Here is a 15,915-nt window from a genome sequence, read left to right as displayed (position 1 = left end):
CATGCTTATCTAGTGATTAACTTTTCTTAAACCCACAGTTAAGGAATTCAGCTTATACTCTCTATGGAGCCTTTATATCATGTAGTTTTATACTTTCCAATGAAACTTAATGTGTAGAAATCCAAATAAAATATTCTAAGGTTTACCCGAAATGGATCTATCAAATAAGAAATGAACTTTATTAATGTATGTTAGATTTTGTCTGTTTCTGGTTAGCAAGACGGCTGTTAGTTTGGTTGGGTAAGTGAAGTATTATGGTAATGAGAAGTAGTTTGAAGCCTTAATGGTTTATTTCTAGGTATCCAAACATCTCTGGGTTGTTTCTGGTTTTGATTTTGGTTTTTTTTTTGCAGGTGAGGAATATTTTAAGTTGTAGCTAATCCTGTTTTTTTGGGGGTTTTTTAAAGTTGAGAATAGAACTATGTTTCAGTGGAGTATAGCCAATAGTCGAAAGCAATATATTCTTTGGAAAAAAAATTACCTTTAGAAATAAGGAATTGTGTCCACCTTTAAGAGGTAGAGAGTCAACCGTTGGTCTATAGCCTTGTACCTGAAAACCCAGCATTTCAGTGGCTTTGTTGTAGGTTTTAGCCTGTGTAGCTTGCTGTTCAGGGAGAATCTTGCTAAAAGTCTGTCATATGTTATAGTTTAACATAAAGGATTGTGATTTAGGTGGCAGAAAGCTAATAGCTGTTGTGCTGTGTTATCTTTTTTTAAAATTACAAAGACTTGATGGAACAATTATCAGGGAGCCATTCTTAATACTTGGATCTCCCCTTATTAAGCTTTGATTTTTCTTTTTCTTTTCATTCTTGCAATTAGTTCTTCTCTTTTGAAAGTTAGGAGGGAGGCAATGTATTCTAGCAAATACCATAGTTAACGTCCAAGGGACCCATTACATTTTTCTGCTTACTATACAGGTTTGTAGTGAACTCTGAGAGCTAACAGGCAAAACTGTAAGGACTTCCCAGGCTGGGGTTGATTCAGGGTGGATGCAGGGGTGCGGTTGCACAATGCTTTTGATTTTTGCTCCATCCAAATTTTTAAAAAAACTGTCTGGGAAGGGCAGCAGCCTTTCTAGTCAGGTAGTGCTGATGGAGTCAGTTGACTTTGTGCCTTATTATCATACCTGATTCCTGCTAATGTCTTTCCATTCCACAGGGGTTAAAGACCCTCTCTCCTTTTTAATAGTTTTGATGTTCCACCATTTAAATTATTATTTTTTCTGCAATTTTGCTGTCTGTTAGCTATGCCTAGTAATGTATCCCTTGGATTTCAAAACCCTGCAGACTTCTTTTTAGCTCCAGCTAAAAAACTTTAATTCAGGTATGGTCATACTAACTCAGACGTAAAAATGGCTGGCAAGTATTGGAACTGAAGAAGGCTAGATTTTGTTTTGTGAATCTGAGTAAGAGATTCACATTTATAGTGACACTACTGCTTTTTACTATTTTGCCTAATTTGCTGGGGGCTGGGTTCTAAGTGGTATTTATCTAGCAAGCTATTACTCATTTTAGTAGTTAAAATATTTGCTTTTACTTTGATCTTAAACTGACTAATATAGTGCTAGCTCCCTAGAATATTAGTAAAGCTTCTAGTTGCTATTTAACTGGAGAAAAGTATATATTGTGTTATGTGATGTGTCATACTTTCTGAACCCCCTTTTTAAAATCCTGGATTGGTCCATGCTCCCAGAAATTGCTTTGTGAATACTTTCCAATGATGTAGTGGTCTAAGAAATACCTATTGACTTGTAATGATACAAAGATAGACCAGTTCTATTTCCAGCTGTTGGTTGTGCATATATTTGTATCTTGTATTCCTTAAGTTGCATACAACTACATATAAAAATGGGTTGTATAAACTTTACTGTGAAATTGCAGGTTCTGGGGTGTTACGAATGATAGCCACTAAATATAAGGACCATTTTAATAGTGAAAACTTTGCTCCCATATCTAGTGACCATGCTGTCTTCATCCTAACAACCAGTACATGAAGCCTGCATCTAAAAGATGCATGAAATAACTTTTGGAGAACTCTACTTGATGTTGATGGACTCTAGTGCTTATTATCTGATGCTCTTAAAACATTTAAGCTTCACAGACCTTCCACCCACAACTAGGGAGATATTACCTGTTTCCTCATTTGTAAAACTATCACAGAAAAATGTAAATGCCCTGCCCAAGGCCATGCAACATATAAGAAAGAGCTGAGAATAGATTCAGGGAGTACCTGACTCTTAAATAGTTGCTAAACTTAATCTACAACTTGTTGCTCTAGAAGAAGTAGTAGGAACAGTTTATTTGCTTGCAAGAACTTATCTGGCCTCTGTAGATGCTTGGTGTTTTTAAAACACAAATAAAATGGTAAATAGACCTTTTGGGGTTTGTTTGTTTTTTATAAGGATGAACAGTCTACCAGGAAGTCAAAGTAATAGTCCTCATTAAGTTTGAACTGACCACATTGATGGATGCCTGAAGGTATACATAAGGGGCTTGAAGGGGAATTTCAGAAGTTAACACTCAGTTTTAACAACTGCAGGATTTTTATTTAGTTTAAATAAAACATTTGACTTTCCTGAGAGTAAATTAAACCTATTTTTCTTTCCAGTGCAATAAGAAAGCAAAGCGCTCTGACATTGTACTACTGTATGCCCGTACTTTGAAAGCAGTGGACACCAGTGAACAGGAGCGCATGAAAAGGTATGGAAAAACATTCAGTTTGGATGTACTATACCTGACCCACACATATATGTCTAAAAAACAACTGATCTGTTTGACTCTTTTACCTAGTCCTTTCATTTGTTATGCACCTAAGACTACACAGACACATCAACTATGGTGTTCCAGCTGCATTATCTGGAAGGAAGGATTCTCCTTTAATTATTGGGATTTATGCCCTTATACTCAGACAAAGAAACTGCAAAAACAAGCTCATGTGGTGTCTTTTTATTTTTTTTAAATAACAAAGCTAGAGAATATGCTGAGTCTAGAGAAAAATACCCCTAAACTATTAATCCATTTACACACAGAAAAATTAAGTATATAATGATCAGCAGGGATCCAGGTTTTCTGTTCACCATGGAAAAATGCAGTAAAAGGCAGATTTTCATTTTTTAAGGAGAAAATACAGGAAACAGTAGGTTTCCCCTTGCAGGCTGACACAGTTCCAGCCTGTAAGGGGATGCTTGGGGCTGGGGGGAAGCAGGAAGAGGGTGGTCAGGCAGGGGACACCATGTGCATTTGTGTGTACGCAGGGCAGCCTGGAGAGCAGTTCCCCACTTGGGCCGCAGCAGTCGCTATCTCCCACAAGTGGCAGCTGGGGCTTGGGTGCTACTGAGAGGGTTTGGGGGGGTGGGGGCTGTGCTCTGGGTGAGTGACAGGGCCTGTGGGGGGGCTATGGCACCCCCCTATAGCCTCAGCTCTGCTGCCTGCCCCACTGTCAGCCTTGATCCAGGGGCACCCACCCCCCCCGTGCCCTCCCACTGGGGCAGGGCAGGCACAGGATGGAGCTGTGGCTCATCATGGGGGTAGGGGTAGCTCCCACCACTGTGCATTGCTTGTCCAGAGACAGCTCAGCAGCCTGCCCTGCCCCAGCTGGGTGAGCAGCAGGAGGGCATGGCATCTGCTCCCAGCTCAGCCGGGTGCAGCCCTGGCCCTGCCCACCCTGCCCCGCACAGATCCGGGGGAAGGCCCTCCCCACCCCCCCATGCCCTCAGACGAGCGGCAGGAGACACCAGACTAGCAAGCTGCCTCAGCCCCTCCCTCAGCATGGGGAACTTGATCTGCCCCCCCCACCCCTCCCCTTCCACCACAACAGACTTGCCAGCTGAATGCAGCTGTATCGAGCATCATAAAGGAATGAATCCCCCATTTATAATATGATTCCTATGGGAAAATTGGTTCTGAGTTATGGCATTTCAACTTAAGATGCAGTTTTCGGGAACCAATTGAGTCATACAGGCAGTCGTCAGACTTGCATCAATAAAACAGTGTTTAGGTGATATGGATGGAGTTTCTTTTTAATCATGGAAAAATTCAGTTTTAGAGGTTTTTAAATCAGAATTTGCTAATTTTTTCCTTTTAAAAAAAAAATCACAAATTCTCTGAATTTTAATTTTTTTAACAGAGAAGACCAGGGTCCCTAATGATCAGGAAAGAGGGTAGCTAATTTGGTTTTAATGTCAGCATCTTTTTGCACATGCATTAAATCCAGTCTTGTTTGACAAGACATAGAGGAGCTGTGAGCATGGCTGACTTGAAAACTGAACTGGAAAATTTGATTTCAAAATGAGAAATGATTTAAAAAATGAGAAACCAAAAAGCAGGATGAAACTGGTTACTGATTTCTCTGTGTGATGTAAAATCTATGAGAAGCTGCTATAAATATTGTAACAAATCAAGTAAAGATTTTAGAAGTTTTTTTTAATCCCTAGTCCTTTTCTGAGTTCCCTTCTCAGTGCTGCTGAGCAGAACTTCATTGCACCTTCCATAGACTATTTCTCACAGCACGCTGCCAGCAGAGTCTTCTCTCAGCTTGGGCAGTATTTGAAATATACATGCCATAGGGAGACCTCAGTACCTCATTATATAACCTTCCATCATTATACTCTTTGTTACTCAAAAAAAAAAAAAAAAAGTGGACGGGGAAAGAATTTTATCATGGTGAACAGTGTTTTTTAACTGACTTGTCACTACCTGATGTAGGGCTTGTTACAATCCATCGCAGATAAGCAGAGAATTTAATTTTATGTAGTTAAGCAGTCCTAAGTTAAGATAACACACATTGCCTTAACTTTTTACCCCATTCACGTATAGTTTGCATTCATTTTTAAGCTTGCATTCAAAGTCAGTAAAGTCTTTCTTTAACTTTTAGACACACAGGTAATGCAGTCATCCATGTAATAATTGATTATAGATATAGCCAACCATATGCATTGTGTAATGTAAACTGTTTTTCCATCAGCGCTTGCTAATAAAATCGAAAGCAATTATTTTCTTTTTATGCAATACAAATAATATGAAAGCATCCCCTTGATTTATAGCTGGGTCCCGCAGAATTGTGTTTAGTGAAAGTGCACAAACACCTGAGGCCTGTCTTCATATGTAGTTTGAGGTTGGTGGAGACAATTGGACTTGTTTTTAAAAATAATGTTGGAGTGAGACACTAGATAAATCACAATTGCACTTAGGCATCATTGGGAGCATAGCAAGGACTTCTGCTTTTATCTTTAGTAATTTGTTTGTGGGGGGGAGTAGGAAGCCAACGAAAGGAGAAATAGATGAATATACATTTTGGCTGCCAGTGGGCAACACAAGGAAATGGAGAGTGCAAGGATACTACATGGGGTCTAGTGAAACTCAGATTTTAAGTCTATCTGAGCATGGCTGTGATATTAAATCGGTAGAGCTGCAACTCAGAGCATCCTGAGTAGTCTCCAGTAATAATGATTGTTGCTTCTTCCTCCTCTTCAGCTCCTTAGAAAAAGAGCAAGTGCTGAGGAGACAGGCAGAACTGGAATCTGCCCAGAGCCGTCTGCAGCTTCAGGTCTTGACTGATGAGTGTAGCAAACTTCGCAAACAAGTCCAGGTAAATTCAGCTGTTGTGGGTTTTTTTTTTGTTTTGTTTTGTTTTAATGATAGACTATTTCCCAAGGGTGGGCAGTTATTTTGGGTGGAGGGCCACTTACTGAGTTTTGGCAAGCTGTCAAGGGCCGCATGGGTAGCCCTGCCCCTTGACAGATGCCCTACACCCTGATCATCATCTTGTGACTGGAAGTCCCTCCCTCTAACCCCTGACCTTTGCCACCAGAAGTCCCTCCCCTTGACCCTAGAAGTACTCCTTTCAGCAAGGGCTTTTGCCGTCTCAGGAGTCAGAAAAATACCAAATTATGTTCTAAAAAGTGAACATCTACAACATACATTAATTTGATTTCAAAAAATATTTTTGTCCTGATTCATATGTGTTTGTATAGTGTACACAGAGGTGATTGCACAATAGCTTAAAATGAAGTCTTACTCTTGTATATTGTGAGGGGCTAGGTATAGGTTTGTGGGGGGCTGTGAACATGTGGGTATGCGGAGTAAATGAGCATGTGGGTGTGTGGATATGTGGAGGGTGTGGGGTTTGTGGAGGGATGTGGGAGAAGGGTGACTGGGGTGTGTCAGTGGATGTGGGGTCTGCGTGTATGGCAGTGTGAGGGGGGTGCATGTGGTAGTCATCCTGCAAACACACACACATACTCCTCTACCAGCATGACCATGCTACAGGTCCCCCGATGCAGCCACGTGGTGCTGGAGCAGGGTGGGGGCAGGAATCGGGGAAATGGCTGAAGGTGGGGCAGGGCTAGGTTCCTGCCTCCTCCTGCTGGTTCCTCCTGCCCCTGGCTCCTGTTGTCTTTGACAGACAGACAGGAGCAAATAAATATTAATTTACTACATTTTTAGGGGCCCTGCAGGCCGGATAGAATGGCCTGGCAAGCTGGATGAGGCCCATGGGCTATATTTTGCCCAGTCCTGTTCTTTCCCCTTCTGTCCAGTCTGTGTTTTGCCTTTCTTCTGCCAAGGGCATCTGTGATCTTTGAGTGTTTACAAACAGCATCTCAACTGCTGACGTCAGGCCCCTTGCTGCTTCTGCCTTCACTGGGTGCCTGTGACCACCAGGACAATGACATGTATACAGTGACGGAAAAATAAAACCCACCATTTCAATTAAAAACTCACTGCTTCAATTTAGGAAGCATATAATATAATTCTGGAGGACTAAACCCCTGTCAGGTGTACAAGCACCCCCTGGGAAGAATGATTGTGGGGAGAGTAAACTTGTGTGTCCATGCCCAGCATTCTTTTTGTGCTAAGTAACTCTTGTACGTGGTCTTTAATGTAAATACAAATAAGGTAAAAAAAAAAAAATCTTGTTGAGCCTTGTCTGTTTTTCTAGATCCATTGCTGTTTTGCTGTTTTCCAAGTGTAATGCATCCTTTTAATTCTAAACGTTTATACTACTAAACTTGAATGTGTAGTGACTTTCAGTACAAACACCTGCGTGACTATTTCAGTCGAACAAGTTCCTGGACTCTCTTAACTGTTTTATAGCCTTTTGTTTCTGATAGATCTGGTTTCCCTTGGGAACAAATTCTGTACAGAGGTGGGCAACCTGCAGCATGTGCGCACAGGCTCACCCAACCCAGTTTCAGGCATTTTCCAGGGCAGGTCTGAGTGAGCCTGCTATGAGGCTGATTACCATTGAACGGCAGTACACAGGCTGTTCTTCAGCTGTTTTAAGAAAGTAAAGCTCACTATGTACTGAAAAACAACTTTTAAGTAAAGTTCACCACTTAGAATTCTTCACAAAACCATAATAAATAAACTTTATTAAACAACAACTTTTATTAAGTGCTAACTTTTATGGAATGCTGATCCTCAGGTAAAGTCTACTGCTGCAAAATCCATGTTAATGACTGAAAGTGAATACGGAGCAGCTGCTGAAATTTCCAGGAAACATAGTCTGTCTCTGTGGAGTGAACACTTGGCCATAAACAGAGACAATGCACTCCACATCCACTGAATTTGTGGGAACTTTAAGGCACTGTTTTGTCAGACTGTGCAGCTTGGGAACCACTCACTGACAGAGTCCCAGAATAGTTATGTTCACAGGCAGCTGACACTCTTTGACACTGCTTAGATAAGTGGGATATTACTGTTCGTGCTGTTTCCTCCACCCAGGAATGGATTTGAACAGCTGAGCATCAAAGTTCAGCAGAGCCACCTGGTTCTGGTTAAAAAAACAAAAAACATTTGCACTGCCCTAAGGACAAAGCAGCCAGTTGCCTGAGTGTGGTAGATTGGAGGTATCATATCTATAATATCAGTACAGCTTGGCAGCTACTGCCTGAAAACCTCCCTTCTCTGCTGGTTTTTTTGTTGAGACATGGAAAGTTCCTATGGTAATGTCCTGGCTTCAGCCCAGCTTAGTAAGTCCCATCACTTTGTTGTGAGCTTGGTGGATGCAAGGCTGCAAACCCTCAAACCAGGTGATGAGTTCCATGAATGTTGTAGCGTTTTCTTCCACAAAGGCCATCTGCGCTTTAATGTCTCTCTTCTCTAACAGATTCCTTAGCTGGAGCATGCACTGCATGCCTGGTGTAATGTCCAGCTCTTTGGCCACAAACTGCCTGTAGTACTGGATGTGTTCAGCATGGTGCTGGGTGGCATTGAACTGTGAGCAGACTTGTGGTAGTGGAACAGTAGCATGTGGTTCCTCACACTGATTGGCAATGGACTCCCTGTACCAGAGCTTACAGACAGGACAGTGTTTGAAGACTTTCTTCAGGCAGGGCATATCATGGAACTGCGTGCACCAGATGTAACACCAATGACAGAATGCGCAGGTGACATGTACAGAGTTGGGCATTGCTCCCTGAGCACTTTGATGAAAGCCTTGTGCATGTACCTGGCATTGTCAGAAAGGAAGGCTAAGATCTTGTTGAAATCTAAGCTATAGATGAAAACAGCTTGCATGATTGCCTTTGCAACTGCTGAAAAACTGGCAGCCTTGAGGTGGGCTGACTCTGTCTGAAAAACAGGCAGGTTATTGCTATCCAGCTCTCACCTACAAATAAAATATGCAGCATGTAGTTGTCCTGACTTTCTGTGGCTTCATCAGCCACCATGGAAATGGGGTCAAATTCTACCAGTACAGCTGTTGTGGACTGCATGAGTAAAGCTATCACCTGTGGAAGATATGCTTCCTGAAGCCTGTTAGCTGTTAGAATACTTCCCCCATCTGACAAATTGTCCTGCAAGTACTGTCTCAGGACCAAGTGGTCAGGCTTCTGCAGAGAGGGATACTTGCAGCTGTGAATGCTTTGACCAGAGCAAGCCTCTCCTTGCCAGGCTACTTTCAGTGTTTTGTTTTTTGAACATCGAGGACATGGTGGTTGGTCACCTGTCCTGTCCTTCAGCCTCTGAAGCAGCTTTCTCTTCTGGTGTACTTTGACTCTAAATGATCGATACTATATTTTCTCACCAGATCCAGGGTCACATTACATGAGGAGCAGAAGAACTTGCCACCCTCTGCATGAAGAGTACTGGCAGGAAACTGCTTCAGTTGATCTGTGGCAGAAATTTTCTTTGCTACATGTGGGGTCTCTTCACACTGCTTTTGCTCATCTTTTCAGTTTGCACCATGCAAAATCATCGAATCATACAAATTCAGGGTTGGGAGGGACCTCAGAAGGTCATCTAGTCCAACCCTCTGCTTAAAGCAGGATCAGCCCCAACTATACCATCCTAGCCAAGGCTTTGCTAGGACGTGAGCTGAGTGGGGTGAGGCTGGGAGGGTTCCTGCCCCCATGGCTGGGTGTGGGGCAGGGCCTTCCCCAGCCTGATGCAGGGTCTCCTGACCCTGTCTTGCTCTGCTTCCATGTGGGACAGGGGAATTTTGTCCTCCACTTTTCTGCATGGTGGGGATCAGGAGACCTGTGCTGGGTGTCTTCTCCCACAGTCATGTGTGGAGTGTAGGATGCCCTCGCCTCAGGGGCTTCTCCCCCACCTGGCACTGGTCTGAACCCCACCACATAGAGAAGGGGAGGGAGAAATTCCTCTCTGCTCCCACATGGAAGCAAACCAAGGCAGAGCTTAGGAAAGCTGTGCCTGGCAGGGGGAAGTCCCTGTGTCTGGGGCACCCTGTGCCCCATTCCTGGCTCTGATGACAGGTACCCGGCATGTCTCCTGACTCACTGACTCCCCTATTTGTTAGATGACTGTCATCTTTGTATTGAGAGGCTATCAACAAGGATATAACAATCAAACCAAACTCTGGTGTGCATCTACCAATGCATCTCAAGCAAAACCAGGGATGTCATCTTCCTGCTTTACTTGGCCTGGGTGAGGCCACAACTGGAATACTGCATCCAGTTTTGGGCCTCCCAGCTCTGGAGGGATGTGGAAAATGTTGAGAGAATCCCGAAGAGAGCCACCTGTATGATCCAAGGCCTGGAGAGCAGGCTGTATGAGGAGAGTCTGAGGTATTTGGGACTCTTCAGTCTGGAAAAGAGAAGGCTCAGGTGGGACTTGGTAGCAGCCTACAACTATATAAAGGGTACATCAGGACTTGGAAGAACAGCTATTCACCAGAGCTCCGCAAGGGATAACAAGGTCTAACAGCCATAAACTCCAGGAAGGCCAATTTCAGACTAGACATAAGAAGAAAGTTCTTTATAGTGTGTGTGTCCAGGGTCTGGAACAGACTCCCCCCAGAAGTGGTGCAAGCACCTACTCTGAACTCTTTCAGAAAACATCTGGATATTTTTCTTCCTGGGATCACTTGATCCCAGCTGACTTTCTGTCTATGGTAACTTGATGATCTTACAAGGTCCCTTCCAGCCCCTACTGTCTATAAAATCTATGAAATATTGGAAGATTTTGAGTTTGCTTTGCATAGCCCTAATGATACTCTGCTATTTAGGTAGTTATAGATGCATTATGGGATCAGCTCATTACCTGTAGCTGTGTTTCAGGAAGGATGCCTATCAGCTGTAATTGTTTAAAAACTTCTATACCTTTTTGCATTTTTGGAGGCTAACAGATGTTCACTTAGTTTCATTTCCCCACAAAGATCATTCCAAATGGATTATTCGTTTTTCTTTTTCTTGTTGTCAAGAATTTCTTCAATTCAAGTTGTACCTTTTGGGGGAAGTGAACAGGTCTTCTTGGATCCTTACAAAATTAGGTCATTACTAGAATCTCTGATGGTTCTTTGGATTTAAAAGAGCAGTGTAGTCTTTGAGTAAATAGATTTGGATTATCCTCAGTATGAATTCTTTAAACACCTCTAACCTCCAGAGCTATAGGATGTTTTAAAATGGTTTTAAATTAGATGTCTTGTTCATAGTTCAGTTATGAGACTAATATGTGGCAGTTAGTTCGGCACGATTAACCTGGAATGTGAGATTAAAAGGGAACCTCTGGATAATCAAGTACAGGTTTGCTATTTACAGGCACCATGTCACATAATACCTTTTTCATTAGCTTATCTCAAGCTACATCTGATAATCACTGCTGGAATACTGTCTAATAGTGGTTTCTATAACATAAAAAGAATAATGAAAAACTTGAAGGGGTTCAGGGAAGAGCTATAGGAGTGTCATAGGGTTGCAAAATGGGCCTTACAGTGAAAATCTCCAAGAGCTCAATCCATTTGGCTGAAAAGAGAGGTTAAAAGTAACTTGATCACAATCTATGGGCAGAATTTCAACTACTGGACTATCAAAGTGCAATTTGTGACTAAATATGAGTTACTAACTGAAGTTTAAAAGTGATTCTGTTACTCCTCTCTGGTCACATAAGTACCCCTATTATCAAAACTAGTTCATTCTCCAGAGATGGGCAGATATCTCACAATTCCTATAATAGGGGCACTGGTATGCCCAAAGAGGCTGTTTACATTCTAGTAGCTATAAGCAGAAGGCATATCGCTTGATGTTTATAAAGAAGTCATAAAGTCCTGTGTTTTTTTCCAGGAGCTGAAAGCACTGATGGCCCAGCATAACACTAGCACTTCTCAGCAGCCTGGCAGCTCCCATTCCTATTTACCAGGTAATGTCCCATCAAGCCAGAGCCAGCACAAATACCACTTTGAAAAGGCCTTCTTGGTTTCTCGGTCTGGGAGCTGCAGGGTCATGGCTTACTGCGACTCACTGAGTTGTCTTGTGGTGTCACAGCCCTCTCCACAGTCTACGCTTATTCCTGGTAAGTTGCCAATAAACAGCTCTATATTTTATTGATTGAATCAAAGGGGTTTATTTGCTGGTTTCATTAAAGTTAAATATGTTCTCTGCTCTGTTCTTTAACTCTTCCTCAGCTTCATCCATCTACATGATAAAGTATAGACACTGTTGTTAATAAGAGTAGTTTCTCTCCATTTCACCTGGGCTCAGCTGTGGAGTTTTTAGCCCAGTGAATCAATTTCCTTTTTTGATGGCTGCTATGAATTTCCTGTCCCAGTAAGGGATCACTTGAATTTGCCTCTTTGTTCTGAAATGCCACCTCCCTGCCAAAGTGGAGGGATCTGTGTGGTGCTTCTTGCTGAGAGGACTCTTGCAGGAGCTGCAGACAAGTGTATAAAGCATTTTCATGACTCCCTCAAGTGCTTTCAGTCTTTCACAGGAAAATGTAAGTTCCTGAATTACAGTTACAAGACCAGATTTGTCACATTTTTAAGCGTATTTTTTACTTAAGTGCATATGGATAAATGGCACTGTTTAGTGGGAAAAAACGACTGGGCATCATAGACACAGCTCCACTTTGAACTTTGTGGGGACATTGGACAAGATGCTTGACTTTCATGTACATGTACCAATTCCCCATTTGTAAAATAGCTGTCCTGAGAGCTAAGTGCATGATGTTCTCTGAATGGCAGACTACAAATTTATCTTATTCATTTAATGACTTGAGATTTTTAAATCATTCCTGAACAGAGTTTTGTAGTTCATCTTGATTCCTACATGGTGACAGTCATCTCACTCGGTAACAAGAGACATTATACCCAAAGAGGGCGGTGTTCTGTAGGAGTTTTCCAAAACAATATGTAACCTGTGTGTTCTCTTCTTGACATGAGCATTAATTAGCACAGTTACTGTAGCTCTGATGTGAGGCTGCACGTTAAAGGTTCAGGTTCCATATTAATTTGATGCAGTTGTCGTGCCTTATGCTTATGTGGTTTATCGGGATATGGTGCGTCCTTTTCCAATAACAGGCTGTGGGGTAAAGATGATGAGTGCTGCCAATCTGAGAAGCAGTCAATACATCCCCATCCATAGTAAGCAGATCCGGGGATTGGCTTTCAGTAATCGGACACATGGCTTGCTCTTATCTGCTTCTTTGGACCATACGCTCAGACTTACCAGGTGAGTGGAACTGGGAAATGGCAGCGTGTAGTGATATCCTCTAGCTTGGCTATACACATGCTTTGGAGCAGCAGCTGTTCCTGTTTCCAAGAAATGGATTTTAAATCTAATATGAAAGTGTAATGCACGTGTTCCAGAGGAGGATGGGAGCTCTGGCTGGTAAACTGTACAGAATTGTTCTCACTTCCTAGTCACTTGAATGGAGGAGGGACCATGCTTCCATCTGTTCATGCTACCTTTCTTTGAGTGAGATTTTCCCATGGGATACAGCTTGAAAAGAAGCCAGTGCAGACAAGCTGAGTGTTGAGACATATGTAACTTAATCTGCTAATGTGACTTGCCATTTTTTCCAGATACAGTAGTACTGTAAAGAGTGGAGTATAAGAGTGTCCATAGGACTGAATGGATCTGAGAGTTGAGGGTAAAAACCCTCAAAAGTTACTTCCCATTCTGCTTGCTCCCCTTTCTCCAAATACTTGGTTTAATTCAGAGGCACTAAAGATTGGTCACATAGGCCTATCTGACCCATGGAGCCATATGCAACCTGTGGGGCTCATGGAAGGGGCTGGTCCCACTTCCAAATTCAAGTGTATGAAACCTTTTTGGGGACACGTGCCAGTTGTGGAGGAGCAAATAACATTAATCCCTGTGGCTCAGAAACCCACAGTGTTTAATGCTGCTGCCACTTATCCTGACCCATCTCCAGCATTAGGATCTGGCTTGTGGGAAGCCCTACAGTCTGGGTCTGGCCTAGAGGTCAAATGATTTTGACACCCCTACTGTAGTTCAAAACTAGTGATTAGGATGCATGTTAACACTCACCTGAAGTACATAGAGCACAAGCAGAATTACTTGGAACTGATCCATGAGATAGGACCAGTGCTTCTCTGCAGCTGGGCATAGACAGACTTAAAGGAATATGTTAGGGCCTGAAAAATGCAGCTAAAATATATTAAGAATTCTTTGAGAATTAGTAGTAGTTGGTAGATGATGTGTACACACATGCTGTGTAATCAGATCTAGAAAAGAAGGTGGAGGACCTAGAACAGTAGCTGAAGTTGCTATCAGTGAAGAGATCTGAAATTTAAGAAGGATTTTTTTTCAGAAAGGGATGCTTCATCAAGAGCATGTGGCAAGCTGAAATACTGTGTGGTAGAGGATACAGGTCATGTCAAAGTCCGATTATGTTCTTTAAGATGTAATATGATTTGGTTTCTTCTAGCTCTTACTTATACATGTTTGCATACTAAATAAAGCCATTCTTCTCTAAGAGATTAGATTAATTAAATTTTCTAGCCTTAACTGTGTCTATTGGAAGCCATCCCAAACCTGGCTTCCAGAGGGATTGAGCCCTCTCTCCATGTGGACCAGGTCTTTTAGTCCTTGTACCCCCTGGCTCTCCGTGCCCCTCTCCTGCAGGAGCTCAGCCCCATTCTGACTCTACTACTGGAAAGGGACTTCACCTCTTAAATGGGGGAGAGTGCACCTCAAAGTTTTTGTAGTGAAGCAGGCAACTCTTCACCTTAAACAAAAATAGAATATTAGTTAACTGCAGTACAATTAGCACAGTCCTTGGGTCACAGTGCTTAAAGCTAAAACTCAGCCAGGATTGCAGTCTGTCAAATTTTAGGCTCCCTCCCCTCCCTGCAACAATGTCTCTGCCTTGCCTTGCCTCACCCACCCCTTTTTTTCTGGGAGGCTTTACTTTATTTTTCCAAGCCAGCATCTCACATGGTGGCTTCTTTCCTAGGTGCCAGAGACTGCAGGAGTCTCCAGGTGCTGGGGCTTGAATCCAGTGGTGCTCCAGTTGGTCCTCATCTGAACATTAGTTCCTTGTATTCTTGATGGTGCATTCTGGAATAACCGAGGCACGTAGTCCAGAGCCTCACTTTCACTCCCAGGTCTAATTTAGAGCAACATTTAATCTATTATTTCACAGAATATAACAGTATACGAGACATTGGATATACCGAAACATACAACATTGTGTTTATTAAAAAATGGGTATATTACAAAACAATACCATACTCTGTCACAAAGGGAAAATAAGAGTATGGAGCAGTTACCACATACTTTAATGTTCACACTGTAACCTACTGTGTTGGCTGCTTTTAGTACCCTTATGTTTGCTCTTACCTCACAGGAAATGTGAGCAACTGTTATTGAAGGATAAGCTGCTTGCATTTACCTTGAAAGAGCAGGCATGTGGGCAGGTAGCTGACCTGCAGTAAAATGCCCCATGCACCAAGTTGTTCATGTTCTTATGGCCAAAATATTTAATGGGAGATTAATGCAAAGTTTGTTGTTGAATCTTTCATCCTGTCAAGTAAATCTGTATCATCAGCATTTTTACATTTTTGTTTTTGTTTGTTTTACCATACAGCTTGACAACAAATACTGTGGTTCAAACGTACGATGCTGGCCGTCCTATCTGGAGCTGCTGTTGGTGCCTTGATGATACCAACTACATTTATGCCGGGCTGGTCAATGGCTCTATCCTTGTATATGATTTAAGGGATACACGGTCTCATGTCCAAGAATTAGTCCCTCAGAAGTATAGGTATGGTTTCAAGATTTCTCTCTGGTGTTCACTAACAGCTAGCAAGCTAAGCATATCTTCCGGTGCTGGTGAAAATTATAATCGCATAGTTTTAAGCAGCATCTTGTATTGCTGCCACAATTTTGGAATGCATTATGTCTTGGGAACAAGGTCCTTACATGACTTTTTTGTTAGAGGAACAGTGGATTAAATGCACTAAAATTACTACATTTCTGGATTTTTTTTTGCTGTCACCATGGATAAGGGAGAAATACCAGATCCTAAGCTAATGTTAGCACTGGGTACCAGAGGACTGTGACAAAACTGATAAATGAGTACTAGAACCTGCTGGTCTTGTACTTAGGCCCTGGGGATTAGCGTGATAAGCAGTCCCAGGTGTTGCACTTTATTGAAGAGTCCCAAAAATATTAGTAGGAATCTTGTATTCATGTTTAACTTCATGCCATCT

General features: G+C 42.3%; 1 protein-coding gene across 1 annotated transcript in view; it reads left to right on the top strand.

Moving 5' to 3' along the window:
• RFWD3 (ring finger and WD repeat domain 3) overlaps positions 1-15,915 on the top strand; it is a 28,650-nt gene that overhangs the window by 7,989 nt on the left and 4,746 nt on the right. The window contains exons 6-10 of the mRNA XM_019535612.1: positions 2,611-2,702; positions 5,475-5,589; positions 11,522-11,750; positions 12,757-12,907; positions 15,291-15,467. Coding sequence (XP_019391157.1) covers positions 2,611-2,702; positions 5,475-5,589; positions 11,522-11,750; positions 12,757-12,907; positions 15,291-15,467 — 764 coding nt within the window. The remainder of the gene's footprint in view (positions 1-2,610; positions 2,703-5,474; positions 5,590-11,521; positions 11,751-12,756; positions 12,908-15,290; positions 15,468-15,915) is intronic.

This window comes from Crocodylus porosus, unplaced genomic scaffold (genome assembly GCF_001723895.1).
Source record: "Crocodylus porosus isolate Cpor-Errol unplaced genomic scaffold, CroPor_comp1, whole genome shotgun sequence".
Taxonomy (NCBI): domain Eukaryota; kingdom Metazoa; phylum Chordata; order Crocodylia; family Crocodylidae; genus Crocodylus; species Crocodylus porosus.
This window is presented reverse-complemented; position numbering and strand designations above follow the sequence as displayed.